The 15421-nt window shown below is 39.2% G+C and overlaps 2 protein-coding genes and 1 long non-coding RNA gene across 3 annotated transcripts; all 3 read right to left on the minus strand.

Annotated features, from left to right (window-relative positions):
• Positions 1-615: 615 nt before the first annotated feature.
• LOC116418120 lies at positions 616-5985 on the minus strand. The gene is made up of 3 exons (XM_031933261.2): positions 4730-5985; positions 1544-4469; positions 616-1472 (listed from the first exon to the last, which is right to left on the minus strand). The coding sequence occupies exons 2-3, from the start codon at positions 1921-1923 to the stop codon at positions 1088-1090; spliced, it is 765 nt and encodes a 254-aa protein (XP_031789121.2). The 5' UTR covers positions 1924-4469; positions 4730-5985; the 3' UTR covers positions 616-1087.
• Positions 5986-8368: 2383 nt separating this feature from the next.
• Positions 8369-9336, minus strand: LOC116418121. The gene is made up of 2 exons (XM_031933262.2): positions 9062-9336; positions 8369-8917 (listed from the first exon to the last, which is right to left on the minus strand). The coding sequence occupies exons 1-2, from the start codon at positions 9119-9121 to the stop codon at positions 8537-8539; spliced, it is 441 nt and encodes a 146-aa protein (XP_031789122.1). The 5' UTR covers positions 9122-9336; the 3' UTR covers positions 8369-8536.
• Positions 9337-13032: 3696 nt separating this feature from the next.
• On the minus strand, positions 13033-14525 carry LOC116418122. Its single transcript, XR_004228223.1, has 2 exons — positions 13667-14525; positions 13033-13543 (listed from the first exon to the last, which is right to left on the minus strand). It is a non-coding gene; the product is annotated as an uncharacterized LOC116418122 (long non-coding RNA).
• Between the last annotated feature and the right edge of the window lie 896 nt (positions 14526-15421).

Consider the following 15421-nt stretch of genomic DNA (forward strand, 5'->3'; position numbering starts at 1 on the left):
ATCTCTGAGCTTTCGCGGAAAAGTGCGTATTAAAAATTGGTTATTGGAGCTTGTAAATCAGTCAGCAGCTGTGCTTTTCCTTCATTGATAAAAATTCGAGCCTAGTTTCTAGCGAAGCGTCCGTAGATCGCTGGAGTACCGCTCTAGGAGCTTTTGCGTGGCAGCTCGCTTAAAAGTATTTTTTTTTTAAAGCTCAAGAATCAACAGGAGCAGCGCTACCCCTGGCTAATTAAAGCTCAAGTCGTGTTTGTTGCAGAGCCGTTTCAATGAAAATCCGAGCCTAGTTTACAGCGAAACGTCGGTAGATCGCTGCAGCAGCGCTGTCGGAGCTTTCGCGAGGCAGTTCGTGGTAAAATTTTCTTTAAAGAGATTAAGAATCGGCAGGAGCACTGCTACCCTTCGCTCATTGAAGCCTGAGCACTGTTGCTCGCAAAACGTCGGTAAATCGCTGGAGCAGTCGTTTTGGAGCTTTCATGAAAAAGTTGTTTCGTGAAAAAACTGATTTTTCAGAGTTCGAAAAATCGGTTATAATCGACGGACTGTTTCTTACTAAAAAGGTAATCTACTTTATTGTTTTTTCCTATAATAATTACAGATTTTACAACTGATAGCGAGGCTTAGCAATATACACTACGCAGAATAAGCGAAACAACGAACAGTAGGCATTCATAGCCGGTAGTGGTATAAAAATCCATGAATAACTGAAATAAGACTTCCGCTGTGCTTTAGCGTCCACATAGTGCAAAATAATTAACAAGGGTTGGTACATAATTGGCAGCTTTCGGCAGTTACTGAAAATAAATTATCGCAAACTTATTATTTTAAATTGATAGTTTTTTAAAATTGAATTCTTATTTATTCTACTTGAATTAGCGATTTCTGTATTTCATGAGTTGCTGAAATTGTCCACCGTCTGCTTGTATGCACAGATGAAATCTTCTGCGCAGTTGCTCTCTTGCTCTTCTTAATTCGCCAGCACGAATCGCAGCGCATGCATTTCGCAAGCGTTGCTTCATATCATCAGATGTAGTAGCTGGCTGAAAGGTAATGTTAGGAAAAAAACAAGCTATTATGAAATCAAATAAGATTATAGCCAATAATTGTGAGAATATAGAGAATTTTTTAATTTCTTTACCTGTGTGTAGCAGATTCTCTTAATATTACCGAAAAAGTAATAATCCATGATGGTTAAATCAGGTGATCGTGGCGGAAATCTTACGTGTGGTGAATTTAAGCCAATCCACCTTTCAGGAAATCGTTCCTCTAAGTATTCAGTGACTACGGCAGCATTGTGCGCTGGGGCTCCATCCATTTGCCACCACATCTGATTTTGAGGAATCGGATTGTCATGTAAGCGACCATTAATGAGCCTCAATAGTCTGCGATATCTCCTTGCAGTCAAATTTTCATTATAAAATATCGGACCTATAATCCGATCTCCGACAATCCCGATCCATACGTTGAACTTCCACCTTAATAAATATGTGAAAAATTGTAAAATGGAAGTCTGATTGACGTTTGCCTTTAACGTGAACTTACTCACCTATGCTGCCTGTCATTTTCTATAAACCAATGCGGGTTTTGCTCGGACCACATCCTTGTAACTTGCTTATTAATTGGCCCGTTATTGGTGAATGTGGATTCATCGCTGAAGCAAACTCGTCTAAAGAAAAGTGGATTTCTCGCCAACTGTCGCAGACCCCATTCGCAGTATGCCTGGCGTCTTTCGTGGTCACGTTGGAAAACTTTTTGCACCTTCGTGGGCTTGTACGGGCGTCTGGTGACTCTTACAATTCTTCGTACAGATTCTTTCGATACATCTAAATATAAAAATTGAATTAAATATAAAAATAAATCCAAACAATACTGATTGCTCACTAACACTCGCTTAGAAGGAGCAGAAAGGGTAAAAAGTAAGCGCATATTATATAGAAAATGCGGATTACGTACTGAATTGTCGTGCTAAGGCCCTTAAACTTAAACGAGGATTGTCCGTTAGAGCCTGATTAATACGATCACTCAAGTTTTGATCACCCCGCACAGGCTGTACGCGTCGACGTTGCTCCACCTTGATCACGCCATGCTGACGCACTCTTTCAAGAAGTCTATCATAACCCAATTTTTTTTTACTAGGGCAATATTTTTTAGCTATTTCCTTAATAAGAATTATTAACCTACCTGTAGTACGAAGTTCGAGATGGTTGAGGCTGAACATGTGGATATTGTTCCAAGAACATCCGGCTAGCATTCAAAACGTTATTATTTCGCGCACAGAGGCACCGGAACATCGCCGTGTGAATCTGATCACGATTCATAATTAATCACGTTTTCAGCTCTCTTTCTTACACAAGTTACATCAATTAGTATTACTATTTACTCTATTTACATAAATTTAAACAATTCACATTTGCGAAAATGATAGCACATTAACAAGATACGCGTTGCAAAAACGTCAAATCAGGGAGCACATGACTATATATTTATCTAGAAACCAAATAAACAAAAAGAAACAAAAAGTCCGACATATTCGAACGTCCATAGATCTTCAATAAAATTGTACATACTGTTCCTTTTTTATATTTTAGATTAATTAGCCCATTTCACGTGCTACTCTGCGGCGAAGACGTCAAATGTGCTAGTGTTCACGGCGAAGTTGTGAATATTGCTAATTGCCAAAGATAATTTTGGGAGCAAGTCTTTCTTGCTGACGTTGCCCGTCGAAAACGTGATTTTGGAACAATAGGACCGGTAATCCAGGAGCCTCGACCAAAGCGCTCACCGCCGTCTTTAGTAGCTCTTCTCGCAGCTCCCAGGAAAAATTTCCTCCAAGCTCTCAATCTCGAGTCAAACGTGAAGGGCAAGCTTGCAAGCTCTATGAGAAAGCTTACCTTGAAAGAGACTTCTTCAGAGAAGAGCGAAGGTGTTGCGAGTACCGCTAAGTTTCTGGCAGCGGCTGCAAGCTCTGGTTCATCTGCAGACAGGAAGAACTTGTCACTAAGCGATCCGACGTCCGTGTAGCACGAAAGTTGGCATATGCCCTGTTGGTGCAGCAGGTAAACAATCTTGCACTCAGTGGCAAAGGTGCTTTAGACTCCGACATGCTAATAGCGACACTTATGACAGATTTTCAAGCTCTGAAGAATCGATTTTTAACAAGAATTTTCTTGCGAAAGCTCCGAGACAACTGCTTCAGCGATCTACTGACATTTCACAAGATACTGTGCTCGAGCTTTCATAAACGAGGGGTAAGCGCCGCTTCAGCTAATTCGTGAGCTGCCTTGCGAAAGCATCAAGAGCGCTTCTCTAGCGATCTACCAACGATTCGCAAGAATCTGTGCTCGGGCTTTATTGAACAAGGCGTAGCACCGCTTTTGTCGATTTGCGAGCTCTAAAGGAACAATTTTTAAAAAAGATGCCTTGCAAAAGCTCCTAGAGCGGTGCTCCAGCGAACTGCGGACGCTTCGCTAGAAACTGGGCTCGGATGTTTATTCACGAGCTCTAAATAATCGATTTTTGATGCGCACACTCTCGCGAGTGCTCCGAGAGCGCTGCTCCAGCGATCTACTAACGTTTCGCTATAAACTGGGCTCGCATTTTTATTAACAAAGCAAAAGCACCGTACCTAACCGTTTTGCAGACTCTAAAAAATCAAGTTTTGATGCGCACATTTTCGCGAAAGCTCCGAGAGCGCTGGTCCAGCAATCTACGGACGCTTCGCTAGAAACCAGAGTCGGATGTTTAATAACAAAGGGAAAGGACCGCTCCTGACCGCTTTACAAACTCTGAGAAAACAATTTTTATTGCGCACACTTTCGCGAAAGCTCCGATAGCGCTGCTCCAGCAATCTACCGTCGCTTCGCTAGAAACTGGGCTCGGTTGTTTGATAACAAAGAGAAAGCGCCGGTCCCGACCGCTTTACAAACTCTGAGAAAAAAATGTTGATTCGCACACTTTTGCGAAAGCTCCGAGAGCGTTGCTCCAGCGATCTACTAACGTTTCGCTATAAAGTGGGCTCGCATTATCAACAAAACAAAATCAACGCACCTAACCGCTTTACAGACTCTAAAAAATCAAGTTCTGATGCGCACACTTTCGTGAAAACATTTTATTTATAAATCATTGTGACGTTTTACTTCATGAAACAAAAAAGGGGATGCAAAACCGAATAATTGATATTCAGAAAATCACCATTGAAGCACCAAGAAGTAGAGAAGTGCCTCGTGCGCCGGTTTCCCTGCAAAAGTTTAATTTATTTTATTCAAAATCATACTTTATAATAATCAAATAGAATTATACAATCAAAAATATATCTTTGCCTCATAAATAGTATTTAGTTTTCTTGAATATTTTGTAAATCCGAATCTCGTCTAAAGTCAATTGGCTCGCACCTTTCTTAAGGTATTTAACCTTCGCGTTCACCGCGTCAAACTTCTCCCGGTAACGGTTGTAACTGTCGATTACTTGGTGAACTGAAAATTTAAAAAATATTATTGCAAAATGCATGAATTATTGCCCGCTGGAGCTTTGCATAAAAAGCGAGCCCTCTGTCTCCGCATTAGCGGTCGTGCAAGGGTGTCGGAAAATGTGAACAAGCTAGGTTAGGAAAATAATTCAGAGAGCAAAAGAGAGCGAATTATTAGCATTATTGAGCGTATGTTTTCGTGTACGTAAAACAAACTTTAAATTATAAAAGGGCGCATCCGCGGTAAATAAATTTCATTCTACTTACAGGTGATAGTTTTTCCCAACGTCCTAGATAACTCCTCCGAGGTTTGGACGAACACATAAATTTTGTCGCCGGTATTCATGTGCCCTGCGGCCTGCTCGTCGGTAATCATCTGGTTAATTGTGTCGATCAGCAACAGCATTGGAATTTCTTGATTTTCACTTGCTGACTCCATTTTTATCTCCGTATCTCACTGCTTGCAATGTCGCGTTGAAAGTGGCGTTTTTTTCGATGCATATGAAAGTTTCATATGTTACCATGACGACACTTTTAGCAATCGACATACTCGAACGTTACTGTCAAATGTTATAAGCTACATTCCACTCTAGAAACAGAAGTGCAATTAATCTACTGTAAGCATATTTATTGAATTTAATAATGCTTACTTCGCTCAGTTACGCAACTTTGATTGCAGTATTTGTGTTCCTGCGCCGCAGTTCAACAGTGGAAAAAACATTAGAACGGCCGCGTTTAAGACCGATAGGCTGCGGTTTAAAATACGTATCCTATTTGTTTATAGGACAAGCCGGGAACAAAGATACAAGTAAGAGTTTCCTCCAAGTGCTGGATCTTAAGTCAATCGCAGCAGGGCAAACTTGCAAGCTCGTTAAGAAGGTTTACGCCAAAACGCAGAGTCTCTGAAAAAAGCGGCAGCGCCGCGAATATCGCCAAGTTCTGGGCCAAGACTGCAAGCTTCGGTTTACCCAAAGATAGAAAAAACTTCTCAATAAGCGACCTGACACCCGTGCAACACGACAGTTGGCTCGAGAGTAATTGTCCGACCTCTCGCCAGGGCTATCAAGACACGTGCCGACGGTCCTATCAGACGCAGCGTTTGCTCAGCAGATTTTCTAGGCATGTTGGCCGTCGCGCAGTGGAAAGAAAAGTATCTTTAGGATGAGAAGCGACTTACGACACATGCCCTGCCAATGCAGCAGCTAGACAATCTCCACTCAGCGGAAAAGGTGCTTCAGACGTCAGAAATACTAGTAGCCGGCGAGTTCTTCTGCTTCTCATATAAATCCCCTCAAGCATAAACAATGCGCCAAAGACTTTGCGATGACCACACTCCAACAACGGCTTCCGGCCTCGTAAGCAGTCCCCAGGATAATCTAAGCGCCGCGTCATCTGCTCATCTCAAAAAATAGTCAGATATCGATAAGACAGGAATAGCGCCACTTCTAGCGAATTTTCAAACTCTCAAAAATCGATTTTTACGCGAATATTCTCGCAAAAGCTCCGAAACAGCAGCTCCAGCGATCGACTGACATTACGCGTGAAACTGTTCTCGAATTTTAATGAACAACGAGTAGCGCCGCTTCTAACCGATTAACAAGTTCTAAAATATTAAATATAAATGCGCACACTCTCACGAGAGCTCTGAGAGCACTGCTCCAGCGATATACGGACTTTTTGCAACAAACTAGGAATGGATTTATATAAACGAAAGGGAAACACTGCTCCTGATGATTGTTGAGCACCCAAAAATCGATTCGTGACGCATACACTTTAGCGAAAACTCCGCGAGCGCTGCTCCAGTAATCTACAGAAGTTTCGCTATAAAATGGGCACCGATTTCATTAACATAGGAAAAGCAACGCTTTTGATCGCTTAGCGAACTCTAAAAAGATCATTTTCGATGCGCACACTTTCGCAAAAGCTCCAAGAGAGAAGATCCAGCAATCTACGGACGTTTCACGAGAAGCTGTGCTCCGATTTACATGAACAACGGGTTGCGCCGCTGCTGACCGATTTACAAGTTCTGAAAAATGAATTTTCAATGTGCACACTTTCGCGAAAGCTCCGAAATCGCTGCTCGAGTGATCTATCGACATTTTGCTAGAAACTGTGCTTGGATTTTTATAAACAAAGAAAAAGCAGCACTGCTGACTGATTTACAAGCTCCAAATAATCAATTTTTAATACGCACTCATTCGCGAAAGCTCAGAGATCGCTGCTCGAGTGATCTATCGACATTTCGCTAGAAACTGGGCTTGGATTTTTATAAACAAAGAAAAGCAGCACTGCTGACTGATTTACAAGCTCCAAATAATCAATTTTTAATACGCACTCATTCGCGAAAGCTCAGAGATCGCTGCTCGAGTGATCTATCGACATTTTGCTAGAAACTGTGCTTGGATTTTTATAAACAAGAAAAAGCAGCACTCCTGACCAAATTACAAGTTCTGAACAATGAATTTTCAATGCGCACTTTTCCGCGAAAGCTACGAACGCGCTGCTTAAGCGATCTATCGACGTTTCGCTAAAAACTGTGCTTGGATTTTTATAAACAAAGAAAAAAGCAGCACTGCTGACTGATTTACAAGCTCCAAATAATCAATTTTTAATACGCACTCATTCGCGAAAGCTCAGAGATCGCTGCTCGAGTGATCTATCGACATTTCGCTAGAAACTGGGCTTGGATTTTATAAACAAAGAAAAAGCAGCACTGCTGACTGATTTACAAGCTCCAAATAATCAATTTTTAATACGCACTCATTCGCGAAAGCTCATAGATCGCTGCTTAAACGATCTATCGACATTTCGCTAGAAACTGGGGTTGGATTTTTATTAAAGGAAAAGCACCGCTCCTGGCAGATTTACAAGCTCTAAATAATCAATTTTTGGTACGCATATTTATGTGAAAGCTCCGACATCGCTGTTCCAGCGCTCCACCGACGTTTCGCTAGAGAATGTGCTCGGATTTTTACTAACAAAAAGAAAGCACCGTTCCTGACCGCTTTACAAACTCTAAAAAATAAATTTTTGATTCGAACACTTTTACAAAAGCTCCAAGAGGGAAGCTCCAGCGATCTACCGACTTTTTGCAAGAAGCTGTGCTCAGCTATCCATGAACTAGGGGTTGCGCCGCTGCAGACCGATTCACAAGCTCAGAAAAGACAATTTTCATGCGAGCGTTCTTGCGAAAGCACCGAGTGCGCTTCTCTAGCGATCTATCAAAGATTCGCGAGACACTGTGCTCGAGCTTTGATGAACTAGGGGTAGCGCTGCTGCTGCCTATTCTCGAGCTCAGAAAAGACAATTCGCATGCGAGCTCTCTTGCGAAAGCTCCAAGAGCGCTTCTTTAGCGATCTACAAACGATTCGCGAGAAACTGTGCTCGAGCTTTGATGAACCAGGGGCTGCGCTTCTCTAGCGATCTATCAACGGTTTGTTAAAAACTGGGCTCGAGTTTTGATGAGCAAAAGGTAGCGGCGCTTCTCACGGATTTTTGAGATACAGTTTCACGCGCTTGCTTTTAATTTCTAAATCTTACTGATTGCAGTCTTTCTGCTTTTCATTAAGTGTAGATGTGTGCTGTGGAAAGCGATACTCATCAAGACTTGCTTAAGATTCGCTATGTAAAGGGAGACTTATCTGTAGCTTGTTTGGGGATTCGCTGTTAGATAAAAATGTGTTTAGTTGAAGATCTTTTGCGCAATAGCTCGGCGAGAACCTAGTTGTGGTTTGTTTATTCATTAAAAAATAAGGTAACACTTCACAAGGGTGTCTCTTTACGAGTTTTCGTAGCTTTCGAATAGTACAGTGTACGATATGAGTGTGCAAAGTAGGTGATTCCCGCGCAAGTGGAGTGGCGATAAAAGAGCAAGTCTGAGTAGTGTATACTTACGTAACGCATAAATATCGTATACAATTTTCTTTACTTATAAAAAATACAAGAATAATATCAATTTTATTTATATTTAATAGTTGAATCACATACATTTCTAAGAATCATCAGATAGAATTACATTTGCAGCAGTACCAATCGTGGTCACTGAAATACAATGCGTTTTAGGTACTTCTATGTTTACACATGAGTAATGAAACCATAATAAGCAACTATCACATTGAATACAGTTGGTATGAACAGATTTAGAGCATTTGATACACGTGAATTTTTGTTTCGTTTTTTATCCTGTACTCTTTGTTGCAGTTGTTCAAAAGCAGATTTTTTCATAAAATTTTGTAAAATGCAAATGTCTACGTCTTCGTCTAAAAATGAATCAGGTAAATGAGCATTATCTATGTCAGTAATTTCCAATACACACTCGCTAAGTGTCAAATTACGGATTTTCTCTTTTGAAAATTGCATCCAATTTAACATAGTCTTGGACTGATCTACAACATTCATGCACCTGTACTTTTCTTTTGAAATTTCGCTGTCTTCTCCAAAATAGACTAGTTTGTTCTATAATATTAAAATCAATATTCAAGTATAACGTTTATGTTTTTCAATTTATTGTTAGTAGTATAGATTTTAACTTCATACTCGCGTGTGCAACTGATAGTAATTATAAAAGAGTATTAAACTTGAATTAGGATTACAAAATACCTTTATAATTTTGTATCCTTTGCATTTTTCGGGAATAGGCAAGTATTTGTCATTCTTCATTGCTTGATAGTGATTTTTCAGAAGCTTTTAACTATGGATAAGCCATTTTTAGGAGATTCAGATTGCCAAGCTTCTTCAATTATTTCATTCATCAAATCAGATCCGAAATGTGGAGTATCAACTGTCATGTTAATAATGACGTGATAGAGCTTTAATTTATTAGAAATTTCTGTTTCTTGTTCATCCAATAAATTTTAGGATTTTTTTCCACCTTGCATAAACTTTAGAAAAATATAGGTTAGTTAATTATGCGCAGTTATGAAATTTAATATAAAGCGCTTTGAGTCAAAGAAAACGCTCATAAGATCAAAGTTGTATGTAAGGATGTTCTATGGTTAGACGAAAGTTAATTAAGAGAATAAACTGAAAACTTTGAAGATGAATTCCTCTAGTGTATACAAAACGATTCTGGGTTCCTGATAATTGCTACCAAACATATTTCTACAATATTTGAGTTCAATGTTAAAAGGCTATACTTGGGCATAAATTTAAATCGAAAACGCAATTATTAGAGGGATAATTACATACATACATCTGTAGCACTTTCAAGTAGTAATTATAACCGTCATTTATATACGCTTTTGGTCTAATAATTAGATATGTTAAAATCGAAATACTCACTGCATGTGCAGCCGAATACACTATTTACGAGAATAAAAAAATCTTTCAACTGTTGGACCTCTTCAGAAGAGGACGATAAGAAAAAACTTCGGAGAAATCGTCCTTAAAAACGTCGACGACAGAAAGTCTGGAATATCTTTTTCTCTCGATAAAACATCTATCAGTTTTCTATATTTACAAGGATTATCAGCAAACTTAAACAAAACTGTCTTCGGCATCTAGTGGACTACTATTTTAACCAATCGATTATAGAAAGCTCAATTTTTCTCTTCAATTTCAAACCGTTTTATAGGTAGAACAAATCAATGGTATCGCGTGAAATTCGGTAATGATTTTCATTTGTTATCAAAGACATTCTGATTCGATTAAGTCAGTAAAAAAATTAATAAGGTATGTGTATTTATGTGTGCTTTGTGTGCTTAAAATACTTCACTTTTATGTAATTTAAATAAAGACCATAAAAAATTGTTTAAGTCTGCTTTTATATTTAACTGCCAATTCTTTAAAGATATAAAACAGTAGAAGTAAGTTCATAGTCGCGAGATTCTTTATAAAAGAGTATTTTTAAGAGAATATAATGGCACATCAAGGGGGCAGCGGGAGCGAGTGACGAAGCAAACAAACAAATTTTAAATCCAGCTACCCCATAAGCCGAAATTCCGTATAAGAAAGTCTCCTTTTAAAAAATACGATAGCATATCGAAGGGAACGAGTGAGATCGAGACCAAACTTCAAAATGAATGTTCTTAAAACTAACTACCTCACGCTCTGAGATTCTTTATTAGACTTTTTTAATCTCTATTTCAAAAATACGATAGGAATAGAGAAGGCAAGCGAGAGCGAGAATCAAAGCTCCAAAACCAAAGTCAGCTACTTAAGAACATTCACGCAGTTGCTCAGAAATAGCAAAGCACGCAGTCTTTTTGTTTTTTACTAAAGAATAAAGCTGAGCACGAAAAGAGACTTATCTCGCGTGTGCTATGGCGAGCGATAATCTTTCTTTGTTAAGTCTTCTCTTGAGCCTCTCAGACGATTCATCATGGGAAAAAAGAAGAATTACTACAAGAACTTGCATGCGCTAGATCTAAAATCGCAAAACTGGCCGGTATTTCTGTATTCTGCTAGATAATAGAGGTGAGCTTCGAAGAGAGACTTATCTTAAGCGTCTCCGGCAATTTGGCATAGAAAAAAATGTCAGTTTACTCAAAAAACTTTCACGCCCTTACTACAGAATCCTAGAGCTTGCAGTCTTCTGTTTTTCATTACAAAATAGGCGTATGCTGTGGAGAGAGACTCTTCTGGCGAATTATACCTTCGGCCTCTGGCACCGCTGTCTCCAAAAAATACGAGCCAGTATGTCTACGAAGAAGAGAAAAATCCCTGGACTGAGCCTTTTCGAGCTTTAATAAAGAAGTGCTCACGATTAACGGACTTTTCGAGGCCGCAAATGACGCCTTCGACCTCTGACGCGCTGCTTTCAAAAGCATAAGCCAGTTATCAATCAAAAAGCTAAAAACCCCTGAAGAGGGCTATACATCAATGACTTTTGATCGTTAAACTGGCTTGTACTTTTGAAACCGGCTCGACAGAAACTGAAGCCCAATTTGTAGCGTCGAAAAAGTGGATTGATAGTAAGCAGTTTGTCACCAAAGCTCGGAGAAGCTCGCTACCAGAGATTTTTTTCTTTCTCCATTAACAAGCTGGCTTGTATAAGGACTACGCGCCAGAGGCCGATGGCGCGATTGGCAAGCCAAAAAGCTCGGTTCGCTTTTTACATTTAAAAAATTCGTACATTATTTATGTACACAAGTAACCTGAAAATCGACTTTTAAAAACTCCTTATCTATAAACATAACAAAGGGTTCAGGTGTATCATTTATAGCACTTACTTTTCAGATAAGGTTCCGAGACCATCGTGCAGCTAAATTTCCAAAAACTGCAAGAAACGTTTGTGTCATAATGCACAAGCGCTACAAGCGATGAGAGCGCTGCTTAAGTGATCTATCGATATTTCGCTAGAAACTGGGCTTGGATTTTTATATTATCGCAAAAGCTCCGGACAGCAGCTCCAGCGATCGACTGACATTACGCGAGAAACTGTTCTCGAATTTTATGAACAACGAGTAGCGCAGCTTCTGACCGATTAACAAGTTCTAAAATATTAAATATGCGCACACTCTCGGCAGAACTCTGAGAGCACTGCTTCAGCGATATACGGACTTTTTGCAACAAACTAGGAATGGATTTATATAACGAAAGGGAGACACTGCTCCTGCTGATTGTCGAGCACTCAAAAATCGATTCGTGATGCATACTCTCTAGCGAAAACTCCGCGAGCGCTGCTCCAGTAATCTACAGAAGTTCGCTATAAAATGGCGCCGATTTCATTAACATAGGAAAAGCAACGCTTTTGATCGCTTAGCGAACTCTAAAAAATCATTTTCGATGCGCACACTTCGCAAAAGCTCCAAGAGAGAAGATCCAGCAATCTACGGACGTTTCACGAGAAGCTGTCTCCGATTTACATGAACAACGGGTTGCGCCGCTGCTGACCGATTACAAGTTCTGAAAAATGAATTTTCAATGTGCACACTTTCGCGAAAGCTCCGAAATCGCTGCTCGAGTGATCTATCGACATTTCGCTAGAAACTGGGCTTGGATTTTTATAAACAAAGAAAAGCAGCACTGCTGACTGATTTACAAGCTCCAAATAATCAATTTTTAATACGCACTCATTCGCGAAAGCTCAGAGATCGCTGCTCGAGTGATCTATCGACATTTCGCTAGAAACTGTGCTTGGATTTTTATAAACAAAGAAAAAGCAGCACTCCTGACCAAATTACAAGTTCTGAAAAATGAATTTTCAATGTGCACACTTTCGCGAAAGCTCCGAAATCGCTGCTCGAGTGATCTATCGACATCGCTAGAAACTGGGCTTGGATTTTTATAAACAAAGAAAAAGCAGCGCTGCTGACTGATTTACAAGCTCCAAATAATCAATTTTTAATGCGCACTCATTCGCGAAAGCTCAGAGATCGCTGCTCGAGTGATTTATCGATATTCCGCTAGAAACTGTGCTTGGATTTTTATAAACAAAGAAAAGCAGCACTCCTGACCAAATAACAAGTTCTGAACAACTATTCTCGGATTTTAATAAAATACGGGTAGTGCTACTTTTGGCAGGTTTTAGAGCTACAAAAAATTAATTTTATAATTTTATGGATGAAGAATTAAATTCAAATTGTATAGGTCTTACCTGGCTGACCTCTACATTCATTATAAAACATTCATTCTTTATTACAAATTTTATTTTCATTATAAATCACTTACAGGATCAAGTTAAATGAAAAGTTCATCGATTTATGACTGACAGTGTTATAGCTATGCCAATTACGCATGAATTTTTTGCTCAAGTGTGAGTGTGCGTTTGTCTTTGTCGTATTGCAAGTCTGCTAGAGGAGACCTGCTTTGCAGGTGTTAGCTGACGAACTAGAAATTTGCTTTTATAGCAGTTTAACATGAGGTGCGTCTCCCCGTACCGATTTTCTTACGTCCGGGTGTAGCCAACTGATCATCTCGAACATCATTATCGTTTCCTATAATGATGCTTGTAGAAAACTTCTGCAGCATTTAGTTGCGATGGCTAGCTGTGGCTTGAGCAGACGTTTGCATCTTCGCGTTAAACTATTGAACAGCAACCTTTGGTTACGGTATCTGCGAAGTCGCTGAGTTCAACCTTGTTGGCCACTTCGGTACTGGGCTATGTAACGGATCTTGCGTATTCATCTTCTGTATTGACGACTGCATGTTAATTAAGAGGTTGAGATGAAGGAGTAAATCATACACAAACGGGTGTCTTTGAACACTCGTTGCAATTCGTTTGATACTTAAAAAATATTGAAAATTTAAAATGAAACAACTCACTTCGTCAAAAACAAGCTGATTAGAAGGTAGAGAGCAAATTCACTGAGTAGGAGTAGTATGGGATCGCGCCGATGGAAAAGGATTCGCAGCAGGATGTAGGAGAGGTTGGCAAGTTGACCAGCAGCCCGAATAAACTTCTTACACGATCTGTCACGTAAAGAATTTGTATGGATTATACTTTTTATTTGCACAATGAGCACGCGTTTAAATTGTCCTAATTGCCGTTCAAACTGGCCGCTTACTAGATTATGGTTCTGAAAATTGTAACTTATATCTAAAAATTAACAATCAAGTAATTTTTTTTCTAAAGCACTAATGAAAATAATGCTTTAAAATTCTTTTACAATACAAACTTAGCATACACACTCAATTATTCGGCAGATTTTGCTCTCAAACCCAGAGAATTGTTGATGACGTTTAAAAAGGAACGTTCGAGTCAGGCCAAGGACGCCTGACATTCAAGATCTCAAACTAACTCGATACCTCTCCAAAATTCAGAGCACTATGTTTTTTTTAAATTCTGAGACTGGGCTTGGATTTTTATTGAAAAGGAAAAGCACCGCTGCTGACAGATTTACGAGCTCCGAAAAATCAAATTTCAATGAGCACTCTTTCGCGAAAGCTCCGAGATCGCTTCTTTAGCGATCTACCGACGTTTCGCGAAAAACTGTGCTCGGATTTCGGAGTCGAGCGTTGTGACAGGGACACCTCTAGCAGACGAACTAACCTTGAGTCATAACAATAACAAACCGGTGTAGTACCGTCTTGCTTCGGTCCGCCCTGTTCCGCGTTCCGCTGTGGTCGCCATGTCTAGCTCTCGCGAACTAATTCACATCTTACAAAATTTATTTCGTTAATTATTAAAAGTAAAATCTACATCTAACGATAATGTTTTTTGGTGGTTTTAAGCATTATTGGCCACGGCCTATGCGATGGAAGGGTAAAAAACATCCTGCCATACTTTTTTTTGCACTTATTATTTTTAGCCTCTGACAATTTTTTTACTGATAAATCCTATCGAACGGAGCAAACGACAGAAGCTAGAGCTAAGTTTACTCTAACTTTTCACTAAAAAAGATTTGTTTGCACCCCCGCTAATTTTGCTAAAATCACCAATTTAAGTATCTGTACGCTTGATCGTAGACATACTGTATAAGATTTACAGTATAACATATCTGTATAGAACTGTTTCTTTCATTTTTTAAAATAATAAAAAATCTATAACTTTCTATGCACAGTAAACCATTTCAGTAAAAACGTGTTTTCTTATTATTATAAATAAATAAGTTATCCAAAAGTAAATTTTACATATTTACACTATTCAAATCATCTATTAATGTACACAGACATCTGTACTTTTTTGGATATATACACATGCGCGCGCGCGTGTGTGTGTATATAGCCCTAGATACCACTAGAGTCTTAGATACTAATCCTCCTCCCCTAGACCTCAGCTCATACTATCCTCCGTCCTGCAGAATCACTTTTACTTGAAAAAAGTTTTTAAGTGTTACAATTCAATTCATTGACATACCCTTACAAAAATAGTCTGTGCAGAAATTTTGTGGTAGTATACATATTGTCATCAAAAACCTGTTCAAAAATATGATTTTTGTTACATCATGTCCTATAATAATACGAAATTTAACTTTCTGTATTAGCTAATGATTATTTATGTGTCTGTTCCGTGCTGTTTTGTGTTGTATTGTGTATGATAAAGGTTATCAAAAAAATAATTTGAAAATAAAAAAATTT

Source organism: Nasonia vitripennis, unplaced genomic scaffold (genome assembly GCF_009193385.2).
Source record: "Nasonia vitripennis strain AsymCx unplaced genomic scaffold, Nvit_psr_1.1 unplaced0054, whole genome shotgun sequence".
Taxonomy (NCBI): domain Eukaryota; kingdom Metazoa; phylum Arthropoda; class Insecta; order Hymenoptera; family Pteromalidae; genus Nasonia; species Nasonia vitripennis.

Bases quoted from the DNA above. Each gene is read 5' to 3' on its own strand.
- LOC116418120 (XM_031933261.2), bottom strand. From the start codon at position 1,923: ATGCGCTTACTTTTTACCCTTTCTGCTCCTTCTAAGCGAGTGTTAGTG. The intron at 1,473-1,543 runs GTGAGTAAGTTC...ATATTTATTAAG, and splicing joins GAAAATGACAGGCAGCATAG to GTGGAAGTTCAACGTATGGA.
- LOC116418121 (XM_031933262.2), bottom strand. From the start codon at position 9,121: ATGAAGAATGACAAATACTTGCCTATTCCCGAAAAATGCAAAGGATAC. The intron at 8,918-9,061 runs GTATTTTGTAAT...TTAATATTATAG, and splicing joins AAGGATACAAAATTATAAAG to AACAAACTAGTCTATTTTGG.